The sequence below is a fragment of the Salminus brasiliensis genome, chromosome 7 (genome assembly GCF_030463535.1).
Source record: "Salminus brasiliensis chromosome 7, fSalBra1.hap2, whole genome shotgun sequence".
Classification (NCBI taxonomy): domain Eukaryota; kingdom Metazoa; phylum Chordata; class Actinopteri; order Characiformes; family Bryconidae; genus Salminus; species Salminus brasiliensis.
This window is the reverse complement of record NC_132884.1, coordinates 27614454-27633697: the sequence shown is the minus strand read 5'-3', so window position 1 is coordinate 27633697 and position 19244 is coordinate 27614454. Positions and strand designations below refer to the sequence as shown.

At 38.6% G+C, this 19244-nt stretch overlaps 1 protein-coding gene across 1 annotated transcript in view; it reads right to left on the bottom strand.

Annotated features, from left to right (window-relative positions):
* cyfip1 (cytoplasmic FMR1 interacting protein 1) overlaps positions 1-19244 on the bottom strand; it is a 49047-nt gene that overhangs the window by 26217 nt on the left and 3586 nt on the right. The window contains exons 2-12 of the mRNA XM_072684395.1: positions 10195-10315; positions 9886-9975; positions 8934-9011; positions 8708-8809; positions 8300-8481; positions 6918-7014; positions 6663-6791; positions 6444-6548; positions 5923-6014; positions 4701-4818; positions 3359-3481 (exon numbers count right to left, since the gene is read on the bottom strand). Coding sequence (XP_072540496.1) covers positions 3359-3481; positions 4701-4818; positions 5923-6014; positions 6444-6548; positions 6663-6791; positions 6918-7014; positions 8300-8481; positions 8708-8809; positions 8934-9011; positions 9886-9975; positions 10195-10311 — 1233 coding nt within the window. The 5' untranslated portion in view covers positions 10312-10315. The remainder of the gene's footprint in view (positions 1-3358; positions 3482-4700; positions 4819-5922; positions 6015-6443; positions 6549-6662; positions 6792-6917; positions 7015-8299; positions 8482-8707; positions 8810-8933; positions 9012-9885; positions 9976-10194; positions 10316-19244) is intronic.

The following is a 19244-nucleotide window of genomic DNA, read 5'->3' as shown; positions in this document are numbered from 1 at the left end:
GGTCTCATCTGATCAAAGCACACGTTCCCAGAATTGATGCAATTCTCTTACAGTGAGCTTTGGAGAACTTTTTCGACCTCGACCCGGACCTGGTTTGCCACCGTTCCAGTTGTTTTAAACTTCTTGGTGATTCCTGACTATAGACAGGGGCAGGTGCAGGTAAGTGGCTATTTTTTTGTAGCTATTACCTGATTTGTGAAGGTTCTCTTGTCTTTGCTATATTGAAGAGTGGATAAGAGAAATAGGCCTTTGTGCAAATGTGCACCACTGGCCTTAGCACTGGTGTTTTCATTCAGAGTAGAACACTTCAGCATAACCTCAGAAAATCCAATGGTAAGCCTCAAGACAGGAAAACTTGCTGTTTAGCTTGCTGGAGATCTGGAGAGAAGTCCTATGGACTGATCTGTATTACGGAGATGAAAGGAGGAAAGTGCAAATAAAAAAAGCAAACTGTTCATGATCCAAAGCATACCATGGCATTGGCATGCAAGGCTGCCTGTGGAATGCTGATGAAGTGCAAATGGAATGCTCTTCAATGGCCGAGTCAATCAGCCCATCTGAACCCCACTGAGCATACATTTCACTTTCTGAATACAAAAAGCCCCTTAAAGACATAGAAAATGAAAATAGCTTCTCCACAGGCAAGCTGAAGTACCACTAGGCAGGACAGCACTTGGTGATGTTTATGGGTCAACGGACCTAATGGTGTCATTAATTTAGAAAGGATTAACAATCAAGTAGTAAAAAGAAACATTAATATGATGTGTCCAGTTACCTGCTCTCCCTGAAACTGGTGGAGGGCTATGATTCCTATGTGGTTTTGCCAGTACGGATCCAAATAGTCTTAAACAACAGCTGACATCATTAACAGACAAGCTCGTTTTTATTTTCTTTCACGCTGGAGCCGCAATAACAAAACTGAGTCACTGCTTAATCCCTTGCGGATGGCATGGTGAAGAAGCCGCAATCATTTAGAACAGATGAAAACAAACACTCCCAAATCTCAATTATCTTTCCTCATTACCTGTGGATGGTTTTTCTTTGAAGGAACCTGATTTGATTAAGTAACCCAAGCAACTCTGCCCTTTGCCTCTGTATCCATGGCAACCAGACAACATAACTGAAACGCTTTTAGCCTCTAGTTATTGTTAATTCTAGGTAAAAGCCAATACATATGGCCACTGCAGGAAAGAAGAAGAATTGATTTTGAAGGACAAAAACAGTGGCTTCTTGGTATTCACTGTCCTACATACAGGGCTGAAATTCAGTTCAGACTGAAAGATGCTCAGATGAGACATGCATCATATTTTATATTTATAACTTAAATATGGCCTTGATAAATTATTGGTTAAGTCGTCTGCTGACAATAAAGCAACGAAAAAGTTACAATGCATAAAATGACAAGAAATATGGTGAAAATTTGAAAATGTTGTACTTGTGTTAATGAAAATTGTACTTGCAGGTGCTAGTTTGCACAGCAAAAGGCTGAGGTAAAGTTTAACACGCACATTTTCAATACAGATGATCCAGTCTTCATTACCTTTGCATTTACATTATTAGATTTTAACAGTAAGGGTGAAGTGTGATGAACTGTCACATCCCTAGTATGTGCTAGAAGGCGGTGCTAGTTACCAGGAGTCAGTTATTATGCAGTGATTCTCCACCTGGTCGGATCTACAAAGCAGTGCCCACTGCAATTAAGTAACATTACACTGCTTATAAGAATGAGTAATAGAGTAAGGTTCACATTTGTCTCATGAGAAAGTTATTTTACCATTTGTCTATACATTAAACATGATCCTTAAATCTAGAAAGTATTCTGTCAGTTGGAGGAGGTCATGCAGTTAGGCCTGTCACAATTCACACCCTTTTGAAGAGCACTGAAATTGCAATTAATACAAGTTTGAGGGATTTATTTATCTGCCTGTAAAACAATTGTATAATTTTTTTTATGGCTCTTGTGGGGAAAATAAATAAATAAATATTATTCTTGAGTAATATATATTTACCTGTTGCAGTGCAACCTGCATGTATGAAGGCACTGCTGTTGATGCAGTGGTCATTACGTTCACTACGCTAGTTTTCCTATACAAAAGAGATCACAGCCTGCTGACAAACCTGCGTCTCTGACAGAGGCAGACAAGAGGACAGAATAGCGTGACTGGCTAAAAATCTTCCTTACATAAATAAACAGTTGAGAGTCTGTACTGTTGGTTTACATTCTAACACTGTGCCCTAGTAAGGGAAAACTGTATTCACGTTGGCAAAGTTTGATACACGGATATGACATACCATGAACCTCTAACACGGTTGTCTCTTTATGAAAAAGAAAATCACAAGTAACCAGAACAGAGCTGGAAATGGGCCAAATCCAAATGCCCACCCTAAAAGGAAAATCAGCATGTTTTAAAATACAAAATAACAGGATTGTAAATAGGCGTGTTAAACCACACTTGAACGTCTCTTACCCCAACCGAAATAACACAGTCGTGTGTAACAGTTAGCAAACCCCATGAAAACCCCATTGTCATCTATTAAACAATATTGGCAGATTAAATACAGAAAACTAAAGAAATGTCTTTTTGTTAAAAAAAAAAAAAAAAAAAAAGTTTCCAATGAGGTTAAAGTCAGGACACCTTCACATTTATTACAACTTCAAACTAAATTTAGAATGAAGTGCGCCACATTAGCTGCAGGTGATTAGAACATTATTATTATGTCTTAAACCTCAGACATTTAGTTTAGTTTGGTCTTAATTGTTGAAGTGAGTGGGGTCACCATGGACAGATCCAAAGAGCTCTCTGAGGCCTTCAGAAATAAGGCTGTAGATGCAGACTGGGAAGGGAGTCTGGGAAGGGATTTAAAAGGATCTCAGAACAATTCCAAATCAGCTGTTCCACTGTCTGCTAAAAAAATGTACAAGTGCAACAACTGCCAAATCCAACGGCAGGCCACAAAATTGTTTAAATTGTTTAAAAATTTTATTTTTATTAATTACATTTTAAAATTATCTTTAAAAGACATTTCTTCAGTTGTTCAGTTATGTGTGTAGTTGTATAACCTCTATCTCTTAATATTGTTTAAATGAAGATCAAATGTCCATACGTTTAAATATATTAAAAAAGACAAGGGTTTTCATGGGGTGTCCAAACTTTTTCACTGTATTTGTTCATAAAAAATATATATAAATGTTTGTGTAGGTTCATGTCAATAGTTATGAAAAGCCTATTTAGGGGTCATGAATGGTGCTCTAAAGTGATATAGCATTACCATAATCTCATGTGGACATGCTTATAAGGTGTAATTGGGATTTTTTTTGTTTTTAGGGAACGATCTGTAAGGCTGATGTGCAACTCACCACTTCCATGACTTGGGCACTCCACTGAGAGAGAAGCTGCAGGCCCTGCAAGGCCAGATCGCTCAGCTTCCTGTACTCAGAGTCAGTCTTTTGTGCATCCTGGCGTCCAGAGCCTGTCACCACCTACATACACAGACAAGGAAATGAAGAGAGGAATGTAAAGGGGAAAGAAAGATTTCATTCAACTCTAATTTTCTGAAGGCTAACACAAAAGCCATGTTTCTCCATTTAGATATTTCTAATTCCTACATACAAAACATTCCACATAATCAGCATGCTAACCAGAATGAAGCTGCTTGCTTAATGAAAGATTCTTTCTCAAGGCAAACTGCAACTTTTTATACTGAATCAGTTACAGACATGAGACAACCAGTAACCTTTCCTAACCCTGCCACAGCAGGTGACAATGACAGTGATGGCACGAATTTCTCTCTCTCTCTCTCACTATAGCTCTTCAGCAGGGTCCACTTGCTCTGACTGGACATGTGTTCGTGCTCTTCCATCCAGTGCAGCCCCTTCACTCTTTCATTACTCTGCCTCCAGTCGAACATCCTCAAGAAAAATCTCTTGGCTGCCTTCCACCTCATATTTGCATAATAATCTAGCTGAATTTTGATGCATGTGAATCTTTGTAGAAATTCTCATATTCATGAGAAATTTGCTCATGTTAAGCAAAATATGGAACACGAGGCATCAACAATGTCATCATCCACAAGCAGCCTTAAAGGATACCTTAAAACTGGTAAATGATTTCAATTACACTCCATGAATATTAAATTGCAGTGAGACTAGAAAGATCACGACAGCAATAATACTACTGTCATTACACACTCATTAACAATTCAAAATAAATATGGTAATAACAGCATTTTATGGGATCCTCCTCTCCTCAGACATAAGCTCATTAATTTTCATTGGTGTGGTACATTCAGATAAGAGAACATGCACGCACACACACACACTATCTGTGCAACACTAACTAGGTGAAACTTGGCACAGAATTTGAAGGGAAATTATGGAAATTATGAATTAATCTCCAACCTACGCAATCACCAGCCACATGTCAACATAAGCAGATCATTTGGCACTTTTGTTAATGACCATTTCAGTTCCAGCCCTGAGGCACAATGGGCTAATTCACTCTAAACAGCAAACTTTCCATCTCAGTACAGATTTGTCCTCTATGTCTAAGAATGAGGTTCAAGCAGCAGCTGTGCCATTTGGCATCTCTTGGAAGGGATCCCCAAAGCCTATTGACAATTGCCCACTACTTCTACATAGTGAACTGTTTAAATTAAGATCTTTTTAAAAGAAAATGGGGGGGGGGCATTTGCCCACTCACCTCGCTGTTGCTGTAGCGGGCCAGCTCAGAGATGAAGCGCATGTGATCATCCCGGATCTGAATCATCTGCTCACAGATATTATACTGAGGGCTACTGCCTGCAGATGTGCACGACCATCTAGAAGGGAGAGAGATAATAAGCTGTTATCTCTGATATTAGCTAAATAAACTGCTTATTCTGTATAAACAAACAATAATAAAAAAAATCAACTTTTTAAAACTAAATATACCACCATGATTTTAATCATTTAATCCCATATCTGCACGTCCTAAATGGTCCTACAATAAAAGATCAGCAGGATCTGGAGCTTGCCATATTTTCTACATCCCCACATATAATATTCTGCTTTTATTGTTGTTTGCACAGTGTTAAAATTGAGCATTTTAACAGATTTTAGACAGATACAGGGTGATTAATGATTGGTATAATCAGAAGATCAATAAAATGTCATGAAAAAAAGTGTATTCTTTTTTGTTTTTGATCAAAAATTTTGTTAGATCACTTTACATATTTTACAATGTGACACGACCACTGAGACATTATGCTATTTTTGGAGAAATTGGAGTAGATTAAACAGTAGAAACAATAGCTTTTTCAGATGATCTTCAAGCGCAATGCACAAATATAAAACCTGAGGTTGAGCAATATGACAATATATTATCGTATTGTAATGAATTCTGTCAGAACACAATATGTTTTTATGAGAATATTGTGGGCATCCATGCTTAAAGAACACTGACCAACTGCAAAATATTATTGCCTTCAAAAATGTGTTTTTTAGGTTTACCTGGATGGAGTTCAGTATTAGTATTTAGACATCTGCCTATACTGGTGCATTGCCAACATGTCAAAACATCATGATAAATGTCATGTATTGTGAAAATGTCTTTAAATATCATGATATAACCGTTTTGCCATATCACCCAGCCCTACTTGAGGGGCTGTTTCATTGTACTGGTACAATAATAAAAAGGGCAGTCATTTTTCCCCCCACTATCCACAAAGTTACATAGTGCAGTTTCTGGCTTGCTGAGCCCAATGCAGCAATGATGGTGGCACTCTTCACCCAATTAGTAGTTTAGTGTTAGTGGAGCATCCAAATGATTTTGAAGCTGCTGATTTAAGGTACAAATGCTTCAAGATGCTGCTTTAAAAACCATGTTAAAACACACTCCCTGATCCTCTCCATTTAGCACATTCTGAAGAGTTAAGACAGCTCACCTGGACTTGTTTTCCTCAAAATGAGCACTGGTTTTGATGTAACGAGACAGCTCAATCTGCATGTCTCCAAACAGCGGCACAACCTGCAGTTGCTGTAGTTCACAGATAAACAATGGGGCATTAAATTACAATACTGAATAAAGAAATTCCACCTATTTTCAAATATGCTAGTTAGTTACAACTAACTTACATAAACATAATTACAAAGTACTTCTCTTGAATGTGTAATCTCTTGCTGCTGAATATGAGCTATGCTTATTCCCTATTTAATATTGACTGTGATTATGATGCCTTTGCAAAGCGACCTTGGGTATGAGAAGGACGCTATCTAAATTAAATGTATTGTTATGATAATGAGTAGGAGATTGATTTAAACGCTGTCATGTCCATAATGACACTGCGGTGGTGATTATGAATAAAGTGGCAAGGATGAGAAACAAACTGTAGTGTTCTTTGTAAATTGCCAAAGTTGTCTTTACCCATTCTTTGCATCCTCCCCACACACACACATACACACAGACCTTGAAAAACTTGTCGATCTTGGTCAGGTTGATTCTCTTCTTGGCATCCAGCTTGTAGATGTTGCTGTTGGTTCCATCCATTAGATACAAACCAAAGCCCATCACCTAGTGGGGCAAAATCACAGTCAATAATAGCATTACAAATCACTTGAATGAATGAAAATGAAATGGAATGAAAACTTTAAAAGTTGCGTCTTGGTGTCGGTATGTATGTCTTACTTTGAGCAGCATGTGTTTCTCACTCGGGGTCAGGTACATCTTGTTCTCGTAGTAGTCCACACACAGGTTAACGATGTCAGCCAGCAGTTCTTCATAGCCATTAATGACCTCTAGCTGCTGCTGCAGAGACTGAAAGTCACAGTGTTACGTTAGATACATAGAACATCGTTGTCACTCACACACACTGAACTTTTAAAGAGATTCATTAGTGCAGCAGCTACCAGCAGGAAAATACCAACTGCTGCAAAGTGATACCTGGGTGATCTTGTTGTGATTGGCCAGAAACATGGACAGGTTCTGAGACTCCTGTATGGAGGACGGCTCAGACATTTTTCTCAGAAACTGGGCTGCACTGTTAGATGAAGAATAAAACAAAAGAGAGAATCCATGATTAAAATAAGCAGACGCTTTAGCCATACAAATTATGATATCTGTTCTCTCACACATAAAACACACACACACACAATTATATACAGTGCTGGGCAGATGTTTTTGTCAACTAAGCAAAATTATTTAAATCATTTATCCCTGCTTGCAGAAACACTGCAATCCATTTGAAAAGATGTGAACTACCAGCAAATCCTGGATGTTCTGATACTATGGCTGAAGCTAAAGGAGAAGGTCTTCTACAACGGAATATACCTCCAACCCACCAAGGACTACCTGTTGCTCTCACAGTCCTCAGACCTAAACATCAAATAGAATTTGTGGACAGACCATAAACAAGCTGTGCACACAAGCCGACCCAGGAACATACAAAATTTGCTGGATTTGCTGAAAACACTGTGATAGGATTTGATTAGCCACAGAAACTATGATTGCTTAGTGGAATATATTTGCATATCCCCAGCTTCTGCAATATTGGTACTGAAACGTTCACGTTTGTGACTGCATTTAATAAACAACATACTGTGCAGTCCAAACACACAACCACACAGCTTTTTAGCCAGACATGTCTCTCTCATGTACTTTACTGTGTGCAGTCAAGGAGAAGATTGTGACTGAAGGCGAGGATAAACACAAGTGCGGGTTGAAGGGCAGGGGAAGGATACATGAAGAGCGAGAGAATGAAAGGGAGAAGGCGCGAGAGGTAGGCAGTTGACAAGTTTGACCTTTCAGACTGAAACCTTCGAGGGCAGTCAGATTTAAATGAAACTTTAATTCGTGCGGAAGAGTACAAACAGCCGTCACGCTGACATGCACAAAAACACTCTTCATGCACACATAACAGCAAGCTCAGTAGGTGATTCAAGCAATCTTGTCCACACACACACTCACATACAGAACACATCCCTGCTCACACCTCACCATGCACATTAAAAATAAGGAGATTAAAGTCAAACTAAATAGGTTCAACATAGTCCTTGTAGTGCTTCATAATGGTTCCTTAAGCTTAGGGTTCCATAACGGTTCCAAAGCTAGTAAAATAGTTTGCAAAAAGGAGGAAATGTTCAGAGGCTGCTGATTCCCTCTGAGCAGCAGCTTGACTGCCATCTAGAGGCCAAAATACACCAGCAAGATGCACAAAATAGGCATCCTAAGCTTGTAAAGGCATTATCAGGCGGGTGAGAGTGTAAGAATGTGTGTAGTGGCGTGATTAATAGAAACTGATGAATGATAAGAGTGTGTGAACCTACCGCTTATATGCCGAGTGGTCGTTCTTCACGCTGCACTTCATGTTTTTGAGCTCGTCCAGCACAGCAAACATGTTGATGAACTTTCCCAGCGTGAGCAGGTAGGCCTCAGACACGAAGTCCTTCCTGCGCTCAGCATGACACAGACGCCGCACCTCACCACAGAAGCGATCAATCGCAGTCCGCTGTTGGGGGGGGGGGGGTGTAAGGTTAGAGAGAGAGCCAAACAGAAAAAAAAATTTTCTGGAACCATCATACACTAGCGGTGAACACTTAAAGTGTTCTAGCTATTATTACTACTATTAGATTTCAAATCTCATCTGTCTATGAGACATCTTTTTGTCTAGATTCTTTTTTTATTCATCAGAAGCTCCCCTTCACATACTGAGCAGTAAGCAGCACAAAGTTTACCTGGAAGTACATGAAGTTCATAAGCTTGGTGACCTCAGGCTCTAGCACCTCCACGGTCTTCTCATAGATCTCCACTCTGTTGGGCTGCTCATTGCACTTCACCTGAGATTAGCACAGAATTAGAATCAGTGGTGTAACAAAGCAGGCAAAAAGAAACAACTCAACAGCAACATAAAAAGCTTTGCATATGCAAGTGATGTGGCACACCCATTACTGGGTGTCCTACCTGGGGAATGGCTCTGGAGCAACTTCTCCATGTGTAGAGCATCACAGCATACTCCTGCCCCTCCTCCAGCATTTCATTCTGTGCACACGGAGAGCAAGTCATATGCATAAGCACAACAAATACACCTCTCTTAACATGAATATGAAATCAACTAAATATGAAAACAACTAGACACAAACACACTAGACCAGGGCTGCCCAAAAGGTAAGCCATGGACACTCAACTGGAAACTCTCCATATTTTTGGAACTCCCCTTTTGCCCCCATATTTCTTTAAAAAATATTTCTAAAGTATGTTATTAACAGGATCTAGTAGATCTAGTAAGATATAATATTCACTTTTTAAAAATCACTTTGAATTTCTTTATTTGTATTTTTGTTATTTTGGCCCCTGGTCTCCCACAGACATTGAACTCACACATAATATTAATAATACTCATATATTGATATATTTTCATATTGTCGTATTTCTCAGCTCTGTGACCCAAACAAACTAATTCTTTTGTAGATTCTCACTGACATTGGGCTATTTTAGCTGCTACGTACACGTGCCAGAGCAGTACACTCCATACACATTAGGCACTCACACAATGTCCTGTTTGAACAAACACCAAACACAAACAGCAATTAGACCTGGCTAACAGAGCACAGACAAGTTCTGGTCCACTGCACTAAAGCTCTGAAGCACACATTCATCACGGCACCATTCAGACCAGGGCCCCGAACTTGGCCAGGCTCCTCCAATCAGGGCAGGGAACAATGCAGGCCTCTTTCAGGTCCTCTTACAGCCTTTCATCCCTCCCAACAAGCTCCTTTGACCCAGCTGCCAGGGGCTTAGCACTGAGGACTGGTTTGAATAGGCCAGAGGCTGCAGAACTGATAGAGCCGAGTAAATCAGCGGAGACCCGGCCCGGCATGTTAATAACAGATTTGAGGGAGCCATGGAGACTAACCATGCTGGAGTGGACGGTGGCTTGCTCGATGTAGCGGGCGATGCCGGTCACAAAAGCATTGCGATCTTCGAAGTTGGTGTTGAAGTTTGGCTGTTGATGAACAAGCACACATATCAGCAGCAAATACAGACATCAATGCTTACTGTATTAATTACACAAATGTAGCACTGTTTAGCATCTAGTTCATTGCGGACACTGGGAGCTGGATGCACACTAGACCTAATCCGGCCAAATGATGGTTCCATCAATTACATCAATTGGCAGTCATGGTCATGGTCAACAACATAATAACGGCTGGAGGTGTGTGACCTGATATATGATTGAGGAGGGCAGGGGTTCGATGCAGGGCTGCTGGTCCGGAAGCGGAAGCTCTTCCAGCAGGTCCACGTTGGACAGAGCATCCTCTAGAGTCACTGTGGCGGTCATGATTCTACAAGCAAAAAAAACATACAGAACATTAGCCTAACCAAACACAGCATCCTATGTAACAGCAACATTTTAGGCCTTCCTGTTCCTGTTTAGATGTTTCTTCATTTTTCAAATCAATACTGTCGGAATTTAGAAAACAAAACAACTAGCAATAAGAAATCTCTCAGGGTCTCCGGCTTCAGACCATTCCTTTCTAAGAAATATCACCCCTACAGTGTCTGGAAAAAAGAAGAAAATGAGAAAACCCTACAAGAAAACTGTCACAGTCAAACAAAAGAGGAACAAGCGGCTTAATGCAGCTGAAGTCTGTGCAAACACACTTCTTTCATTAATCAGTTCCCAAAATGTCTAGAGAAACTTACCAAAGTTACAAAACAGTCCTTACAGTCTGACAAGACAATGAACTATAAGGTTAATGACCTCTATTTGTTTTACTAGGGAATTTCAATGACTAAAAACAGAGAATGTTTAAATGCTTCAGTTTGATCAAATAAATGTCTAACATCAGAATTCTGCAACGTCCAGAATTTCATTTAAATACGTGTGTGTTGACAGAAAGAAATGAAAACAATACATTTTAATTAACTCAATGAAAAAAAGCTGCAGTAAAAACAGTACGATCACACAGCTGTTTAGGTTGTTTTCGTCCTAAGATTAGATCAAATGCCACTAAATCTGACTATAGATCTCTTTGTTGCACAAGTTCAACCAAACTGGCATTTTTGGCACATGGACAAACGTAAGGGGTTTAAAATCATCCTTTTCTGACATTAACTAACAAATGCATTAACTGCTGTTCAGCGTACTGTTTGTTGTTGCTGCATCGCAATTACTAAGTTAAGCTGAAGTTGTCCTTTTACCCACACTTTCTGTTTCATCTTAGATGATGCAGCGGTTATGTACACAATGTAACTGCTGAACTGCTCATTTAAGATTGAAGGTAGAATCAGAAGCCAACTTCAGCCTTGTTTTGTTTGCTAACTGGTAATGTTGCAAGACTTATCAGTTAAAATAAGTTTTTTTTATTTTGCTAACCAAAATAAGGCCGCAGACAGACACTGTCTAGCTCCTCACTGTTCCTCACTGTGGAAGCTGAAAATAATGTCTTCTAATGTTGCCTACAGGATGCGAGAGGGTGCTCTGCTATAACAAGACTAAGGATCGGAAGTGGATTAGAACTTTAAAAGTTAATAACTGATCCTATAAAAATGCCTACATTGGCCCCAATCCCGATCCACCGAATCGAATCATCCCTAAAAAGTTTAAGCCAAGACATGGATTAAGCAAAGACATGACATCAAATTTGACCCAGCTAGTGTTGTACCAATACGGTGCAGATACTGGTACTTACACTCACACTTTTTTTTTATACAAACAGCATTTTTATACTTTAATTAGATGAATTATTTATAATTTATAATTAAATAATTCTAAAACTAGCAAATGACAGTCATAAATAGCCATTACCATTAAACAGACATTTAATGGAACATTTACATTTACAGCACTTTTTGTTTCCATGTGATTTTTTTTTTGGGATCTGAAAGTTTTGAGTTTAAGCAACTTTAAGCGACAAAAAAAAAAAAACATGACTCAAATGTGAAACTGCTGCAGAGGCACTTTGTTTCTAAACTGGGATTTTTTTCACTGCTCTGAAACATGAATTTTAAACACCAACTAAAGTTTCCCTACTTGTTGCTTCCCTATGTGTTGCTGCATTGAGGCCATTTTCTTTATAACCCTCAAAACTCGAAACTTTTCAAATGTGCAGTTACTCCAGTAAAAGCTTCTTATATTTGAGATTAAATATAAAAAAGCTATGGAAAGTGGAACACCAGATTTATAGCCATCTATCGAGTACTTGAGTCAGAGTTTGTATCGGTCTCAGTATACTGTATTGGCAGATATTTGAAACTCTGGTATCGGTTTCGGAAAGGAAAAAGTGGTATCAGTGCATTCCTAGTCCCAGCAGTTGTTTTAACCATAGCAACATCGTGTTTAACAATATTTGGGTTCCTAAACTGTTCTAGGAAAACTCTTGAATGTGCATAGAACCTTTAAAAAATGGGTTATCTACCCCTTGAATAGTTTTCCTAGAACTGCATGTTTCATGTAGGAACCATGTATATGATAGGGATTAAGATTAAAGAACCTTAGCATAAGATAAAGGTTCTATACTAATTAAAGAGTTTTCCACAGAACTGCACGTCTACGCCAAGAGCCACAAGCTATTTAATAACTGTGAGACATCAGGTATGAAGGGGTTAAAGCATATACCAAAGTTTGTAATTAACGCATTATAAAACCACACTCTACAAACTTTTCATGCAAACATATTTAGCAATAAGATGTGCAACACATCCCACTAACCTATGGCTATGTGTCAAGTCAACCACAGCAGTAATAGCAGGCACAGTTCTGCACTTAAGAGTATGTCTAAGCCTCTTGTTTCGAGGTGTAGAGGATGTATATCCTCATCAGCTGCAAGCATTTTTTTCCCAAGGCAATTCAGCACTGCTGTAAAACAAGACCGGACACATTACAAGGCTCAGCTGGGGCACATAATGTCATATTGAACAATCCATTTCTTTTCATGACTCTTCAGCTCCGTTTTCGCTGGCACTCCTGAAAAACACACTCACTTCTTTATTTGGAGACAACTAAAGAAGGAAACCCGGCCAAAGAACCCACAAACCACTGTTTCCACGAGGAGGAAATGCATTCAACCAAAAAAAAGAACTGAAGAATTAAGGTGAAATTATATTTTGCTGCCTTATTACACAGAGCTGTATCAACTGTGACCTCAAACTAAGGCTTACGCCTGTTAGCTATTGTCGGTGGTTTATGGGATAACAGCCACTACTGGTCGCTTCTCTTCATGAAACAGAACAGTGCACATCTGCAGCTGTCAGAGTGAAAAAGGAAGTGCTCTGCTACTTGCAGATCCATTCACTGTTCCTCTTAAACACTGCATCATTTCCTCACTCTCTTATTTAAGACGCTGAAAAAACACTGCCCTCAACCAGGCGAACTTTCCAATGATTTTAAAGGCAATGCAACACATTCAACACAACAACTGTGCCTGTAGGACAAAGATCATTTCTGCGGTTACAGTAGTAGTTACTGCAGACAGTTCCATGGACCCAGATTAAGTCTAAGTATAGACTTAAAGCCATCTAATCTCAGTTCCGGCTTTGCATTACATTTCTTAGTATTACACACTGCATTTTTTTTTGGTCCCTTAATCTGATAGTACTTCAATGCTGAGGATCTACTGATACTGATCAGATCTTTGTGTTTGTATAAATAAAACAGTCACACAGTTTAGGTTTATTAGTATATTAGACCATTTAATCTGATGCCTTTTAAAAAAATTACCCTTCTTAGCGTGTTATTAATTAGTGTATTTTATAATACAGTCTGACCTCTCTGATCATTTAGCCCCCAGTTTTCCTGATGTGAAATAGCAGTTTAATGATGTCTGGATGCTCGATGGTTTTGTTGTAAAGGTGTAAAGTGGAGCAATAAATCCTGCAATAAGTTTGTTTCTAACCTTCATTATTAAAGTAAAATATGTGTGGAGAATGCATTTCCCTGCATGAGCAAAAAGGACACCACCATGCAAAACACAGCAGCAAAAACAAAGGATCAGAATAGGATCCAGTTTTAAAGAACCTGATACCAGATCCACCTAAATATGGCTGGATCAACTGCAATCCCGATCAACAGGATCAGATCTGGGCATCTCTAGGAAACCAACACAGACCCTAAAAAAAATTAAAGGTAAAGTCATCACAGCTTGGGCTTTGTGTTTTAAGAGTGAAGACAGTCCATATGTGGACGGTATAAACAGTTTTTAAAAGTTACAGAAAGTTCTGAAGCCAGATAATGTGTGTGACTGATATGGACCGTGACTACACATGACCAGAAAAAGCACTAAAAGAAAACAAATAATACAATACAGATTAGATCCGATCAGTGTTTTGCAGCCGATACTGATTGAGATTCTCTTTCAGTAAAATCTGTCACTCCTGAGGGCACGACAGGACGCTACATTAACCTTATTAACCTTATTAAACATACATATATACATATATATATATATATATATATATACATATATATATATATATATATATATATATATATATATATATATATATATATATATATACACACATATATATATATATATATACACACACATATATATATATATATATATATATATATATACACACACATATATATATATATATACACACACACACACACACACACATACATACATATATATAAATATATAAACACTTTTCTGAGCACCGAGAGCCTGTGAATTATTGATCAGAACGGATGAGATTCATTTCGTTTCCTGACTTTTGCTGCTGTACTTTAGGTCATAGTTAAATGTGGTCTGCACTGTTTGATGATTTGTGTGGTTGGTGGTGTTTATTAGCTCTGCTGTGTTCTAATACTCACTGTACTGGGCTGAGCGCTGTACTTTCTGTGCATATCCAGTTAGTAGTTTTAATAATCTACTCTGTATTAGTAATAGTGGCTTTGTCTGTAGTTCAATCTAGCAGTTCAACAAGAAATTGCAGCATCCTGTGACCGAGGAGGCTCACGCAGAGCTGCTGTAATCTTTGCTGTAATTTTTCTCAGGATCAGTTAATTACAGAAATATTGGCTAAACACTAATTGCATATTTTGGTTGAAAATATATCAACCAATACTAAAACATGGCTGACTGATTTGACCACCTCTGATACAGATGTAATTACTTTTGTGCATCTTAAAGCCATGGAGAGCACGTTTTTGTACATTTCAATCATACACCTTGATTGGCAATCTGAACTGATGCTGTTATCTATCCATCATCTGCTCCTATAGCCGATTCACAACCATCCTCAAACTGCTCAAGTCTACGAAACAGCAGGTCAAGACTGTGACTGGAAGACAAACTGTGTGACTAATCTCGCTCGACTCCAAACTACAAGGAAATTCCGTTTAGGTGCTTTAGATAAGAAGTAGCCATTCCACACACTGCAGGTCCAGTCATGCAGGCCACACTGCAGCAGGCCTCAGTCTTCTGCTATTTTTTCAGCTGTTTCTTTTTTTATACCATGATGATACACTTAAGTTCAAGCACCTATACAAATTCATAAGTATGATATTAAATAACTTAATTTAACATGCACACACACACAGCTGAACAGAACTTCAGCAATGCACTGAAGAATAAGGATAATTACAGAAACAGTAACAGTACATAAATATGCTCCAATGACAAAAATAACTTTGAGAGGAAATATGACAGAAGTGTGAAGGTCTCTGTTCGCACATGACCACGCACAAAAATAAAGCCTGTAAGAATTACTCAAATGCTTCAGCAAATTCTTCGTTTTCTATGGCCTAAGCAATATAAATATAAAACCAGATTTAACATAACAACAACATATCACTATTTCTCCAATTCACTCACTAAAAACATCTACCGTGATCATTTCAGCTTGTTTCCCGGACCTAGATCAAGTCTAAGTCTCGACTTAAGAGGATGAATCACCACTGGCATTGCAGTTTAGTCCACACTTAGCCTTTTTACACTGCTGAAAATAAGCAGCCTACATTCAGCACTGTAACACTCTGGCTCAAAACCATCTTCACTACGACATAGTGTGTTCAAAGTAGGCCTGTTACAATTAGAGGTGGGTGATGTAGAAATTTAAATATCACAATATTTAAAGACATTTTGCACAATGCACAATATTTATTTGTACCGAACATGCAGTTGATCAGTGTCCTTTAAGCACTGATTATATGCTCAATATGCTCAGAAAAGTATTTTGTGCAACACAATTAAACATACAATAATGTACAACATACAGACATGACGGCAATCATTTTTGCTAAATTCTCAATATTGCCCTTTGTGTTTGAATGAACATCAATATTTTAACCAGTTGTGCTATTCTGTTGTCTTGTCTGCTCTCTGTCGGAGGCAGAGCTCCAGCTTGTGAGCAACGGCAATATCTATCGCATAGGGACAAACAAAAAAATAAAACGTACTGCGTATAATGCAATGACCAACGCATCGGTGCACAATTCCAGCCCGAAAGTTTGAAAGAACCAGTCCAAATGGACTTGGTTTCAAAGCCACATTTTTCAGACCCAGTGTGAGAACCTTCTGACTTTAAACCAAATGAGCAAGGATTATTATTAATAATAATAATAATAATAATAATAATAATAATAATAATAATAAGCTGGTTTCGACTGTGTTTAAAAACAGCAATACAATTACCTAAAACAAAATTACTATTCATTTTTCAGAGCTAGGGAAAAAAAAGCAGCCGGAGAGGGGCCTTCCTGGTGCAAGCTAACAGACAGCATGGCCACAGAGATGCTGCCATTAAACATGGTCAAAAAACAAACATATGCTGCAGTAGTTTTAACAGGCACCACAAAATCTCCCAAACTACTATTTATTAAATATATTTACTCCGTATTACGCAACATAAAATGGTCTTAAATGGCAACAATATTGTTCATCGTAATCATTTCTGAAACCATTTATTATCCAAAAAAACAAACAAATTGACATTAAAACCTATATAAGAAAAACACCACCGAGCCACACCACATGCAGGGAAAGCCCCAGTTCACTCTGGATTGTGTATACCACTTCAAGACTACAGAAAACAAGGCATCATATGTAAGTATAGCTACAGCGCCCTCCACAATTATTTTCTATAATATTATTTTTTAGAATATAGGACAACTATCCAAAGAAGAGACAAAAACTAACCTTTAATTCAAGTGCATTCATTCAGTGGGAAAACAAATTCCACATTAAATAAATAAATATTTGACATGATATTCGGTGTGCCATAATTATTGACACCCCTGATGTTGATATTTTGTACAACTCCCTTTTGCCAACAAGACAGCTCTTAATCTTCGCCTATAACATTTTACAACATGGGAAAATACAGAGAGAGGGATCGTCCACTCTTCCATTTCTCTCTAAATCTTATTGGATCCTCTCCTATACACTCTCCTCTTTAGCTCACTCCACAGGTTTTTAATCAGGTTGAGGTCTGGGGACTGAGCCATGGGAGAAGCTTAAGTTTCTGTCTGGTGAATCATTTCTGTGCAGATTTGGCCACATGTTTAGGGTAATTTTCTTGCTGAAAGACCCAGTAACAAACCATCTTCAGCTTTCAGGCAAAGGCCACCAGATTTTGATTTAAAATGTCCTGGTATTTCAAAGAGTTCATGATGCCATGCACCCTAACAAGGTTCCCGGGCCTTTGGAAGAGAAACAGGTCCTCAGCATCACTGATCCTCCCCATACTTCACAGAGGGCATGAGGTGCTTTTCCGCATACTCATCTTTTGTGTTATGCCAGACCCACTTGGAGTGCTTGTTGCCAAAAAGCTCTATCTTGGTCTCATCTGATCAAAGCACACGTTTCCAGTTGAAGTCCCAGTACCAAGTCCCAGAACTCCAGATGTTTGCGCTTATGCTTGTAGGTGAGAAAACCCTTTTTCCGTGAACGCCTCCCAAACAGCTTGTTGGGATGGTTGTTTTGAATGAAATTCTCTATCAGTGAGCTTTGGAGAACTTCTTCCTTCTCTTACCATGCTCCTCACTGTGCGTGGTGGCAAGATAAACTTGCGTCTTCATCCAGGCCGGTTTGCCACTGTTCTAGTTGTTTAAACTTCTTGACAATTCCTGACTGTAAATATGGGCAGGTGCAGACAAGTGGTAATTTTCTTGTAGCCATTGCATGACTTATGAAGGTCGGTGCACATCTGCCTTACTTGAATGGGGTGTTCTCTTGCCTTTCCCATGTTAAAGAGAGGATAAGAGAACTAGGCCTCTGTGTCACATTATTTTTATACCCCAGAGAAACAGGAAGTGATGAATTACTAATTTAAAGGTTTCTAGATACTCTGATCAACTATATAAACTACAGTAGAAATGACAGAAATGCTTCAATTACATTTATGTTTTAAGAACTGTTAGGCGTGTCAATAATTGTGGAACATTTGTAAGCCTATAGTCATGGAAGTAATCAGAGGTCTCTCCACCCACCCTCCTCTGACGAGTCCTTTACTTCCTTAATTATTGGTTTTCATGTGAATGTGCATTTTCTACTCTGTCTGCTTTGGCTTTGGTGTTTCTCTGTAAGGCTTGTGGTACATCACATGCATGGACAGACATTCTCTTTCTTGAGACGGTCACTGCGAATTAAATAAGAACTTGTTGCTCATCTACAAATTATATATTTTTACCACATGTAACACTACCCCTGGTAGTGGAACTGTGTGAGATTTGTATCTTTATTTTTAAAACCTACAAGACTTTGGGATCTGTCTCATAGTGGATGTTTTCAGTAGGAGGTCAGTAGAAGGCATCTACCACACTCTGACCAACTCCAATATAATAGTTTTACATTTAATTTGCACAAATGTATAACACATTCATCAAAGGTGTGTTTGAAAATATTTATGGATGTGTAAGACTAACCATGAAAATATTAATAACCATCATGACAGGACACCCTTTACTTTCCTATCTTGACTCAGTTCAGCTAGGACTTCCTCTGGACTGAACATCAACATACTGTTGGATTAAGCTCACTCATGGGTTAGACTGCTTGGGTATTGGGTCTGTGTTAAGTTTTTGATGTGGTGAATATTTCAGTCTATACGGACCTTCTCTCCTTGATCTAATAAACAAGTTATATTGATGTTTCTATGGCCACACCCCCTTCTCCTTTTTCATTTAAAGGAACCCCAACTCTAAAAAACTCACAGATATTTATATATGATGACTCACACATATATAATGACCAGAGACATGAACAAACAGGGATATTTTTAAAAAAAAGGACAGACAGGTTACAGTCAACGACTCATGACTCA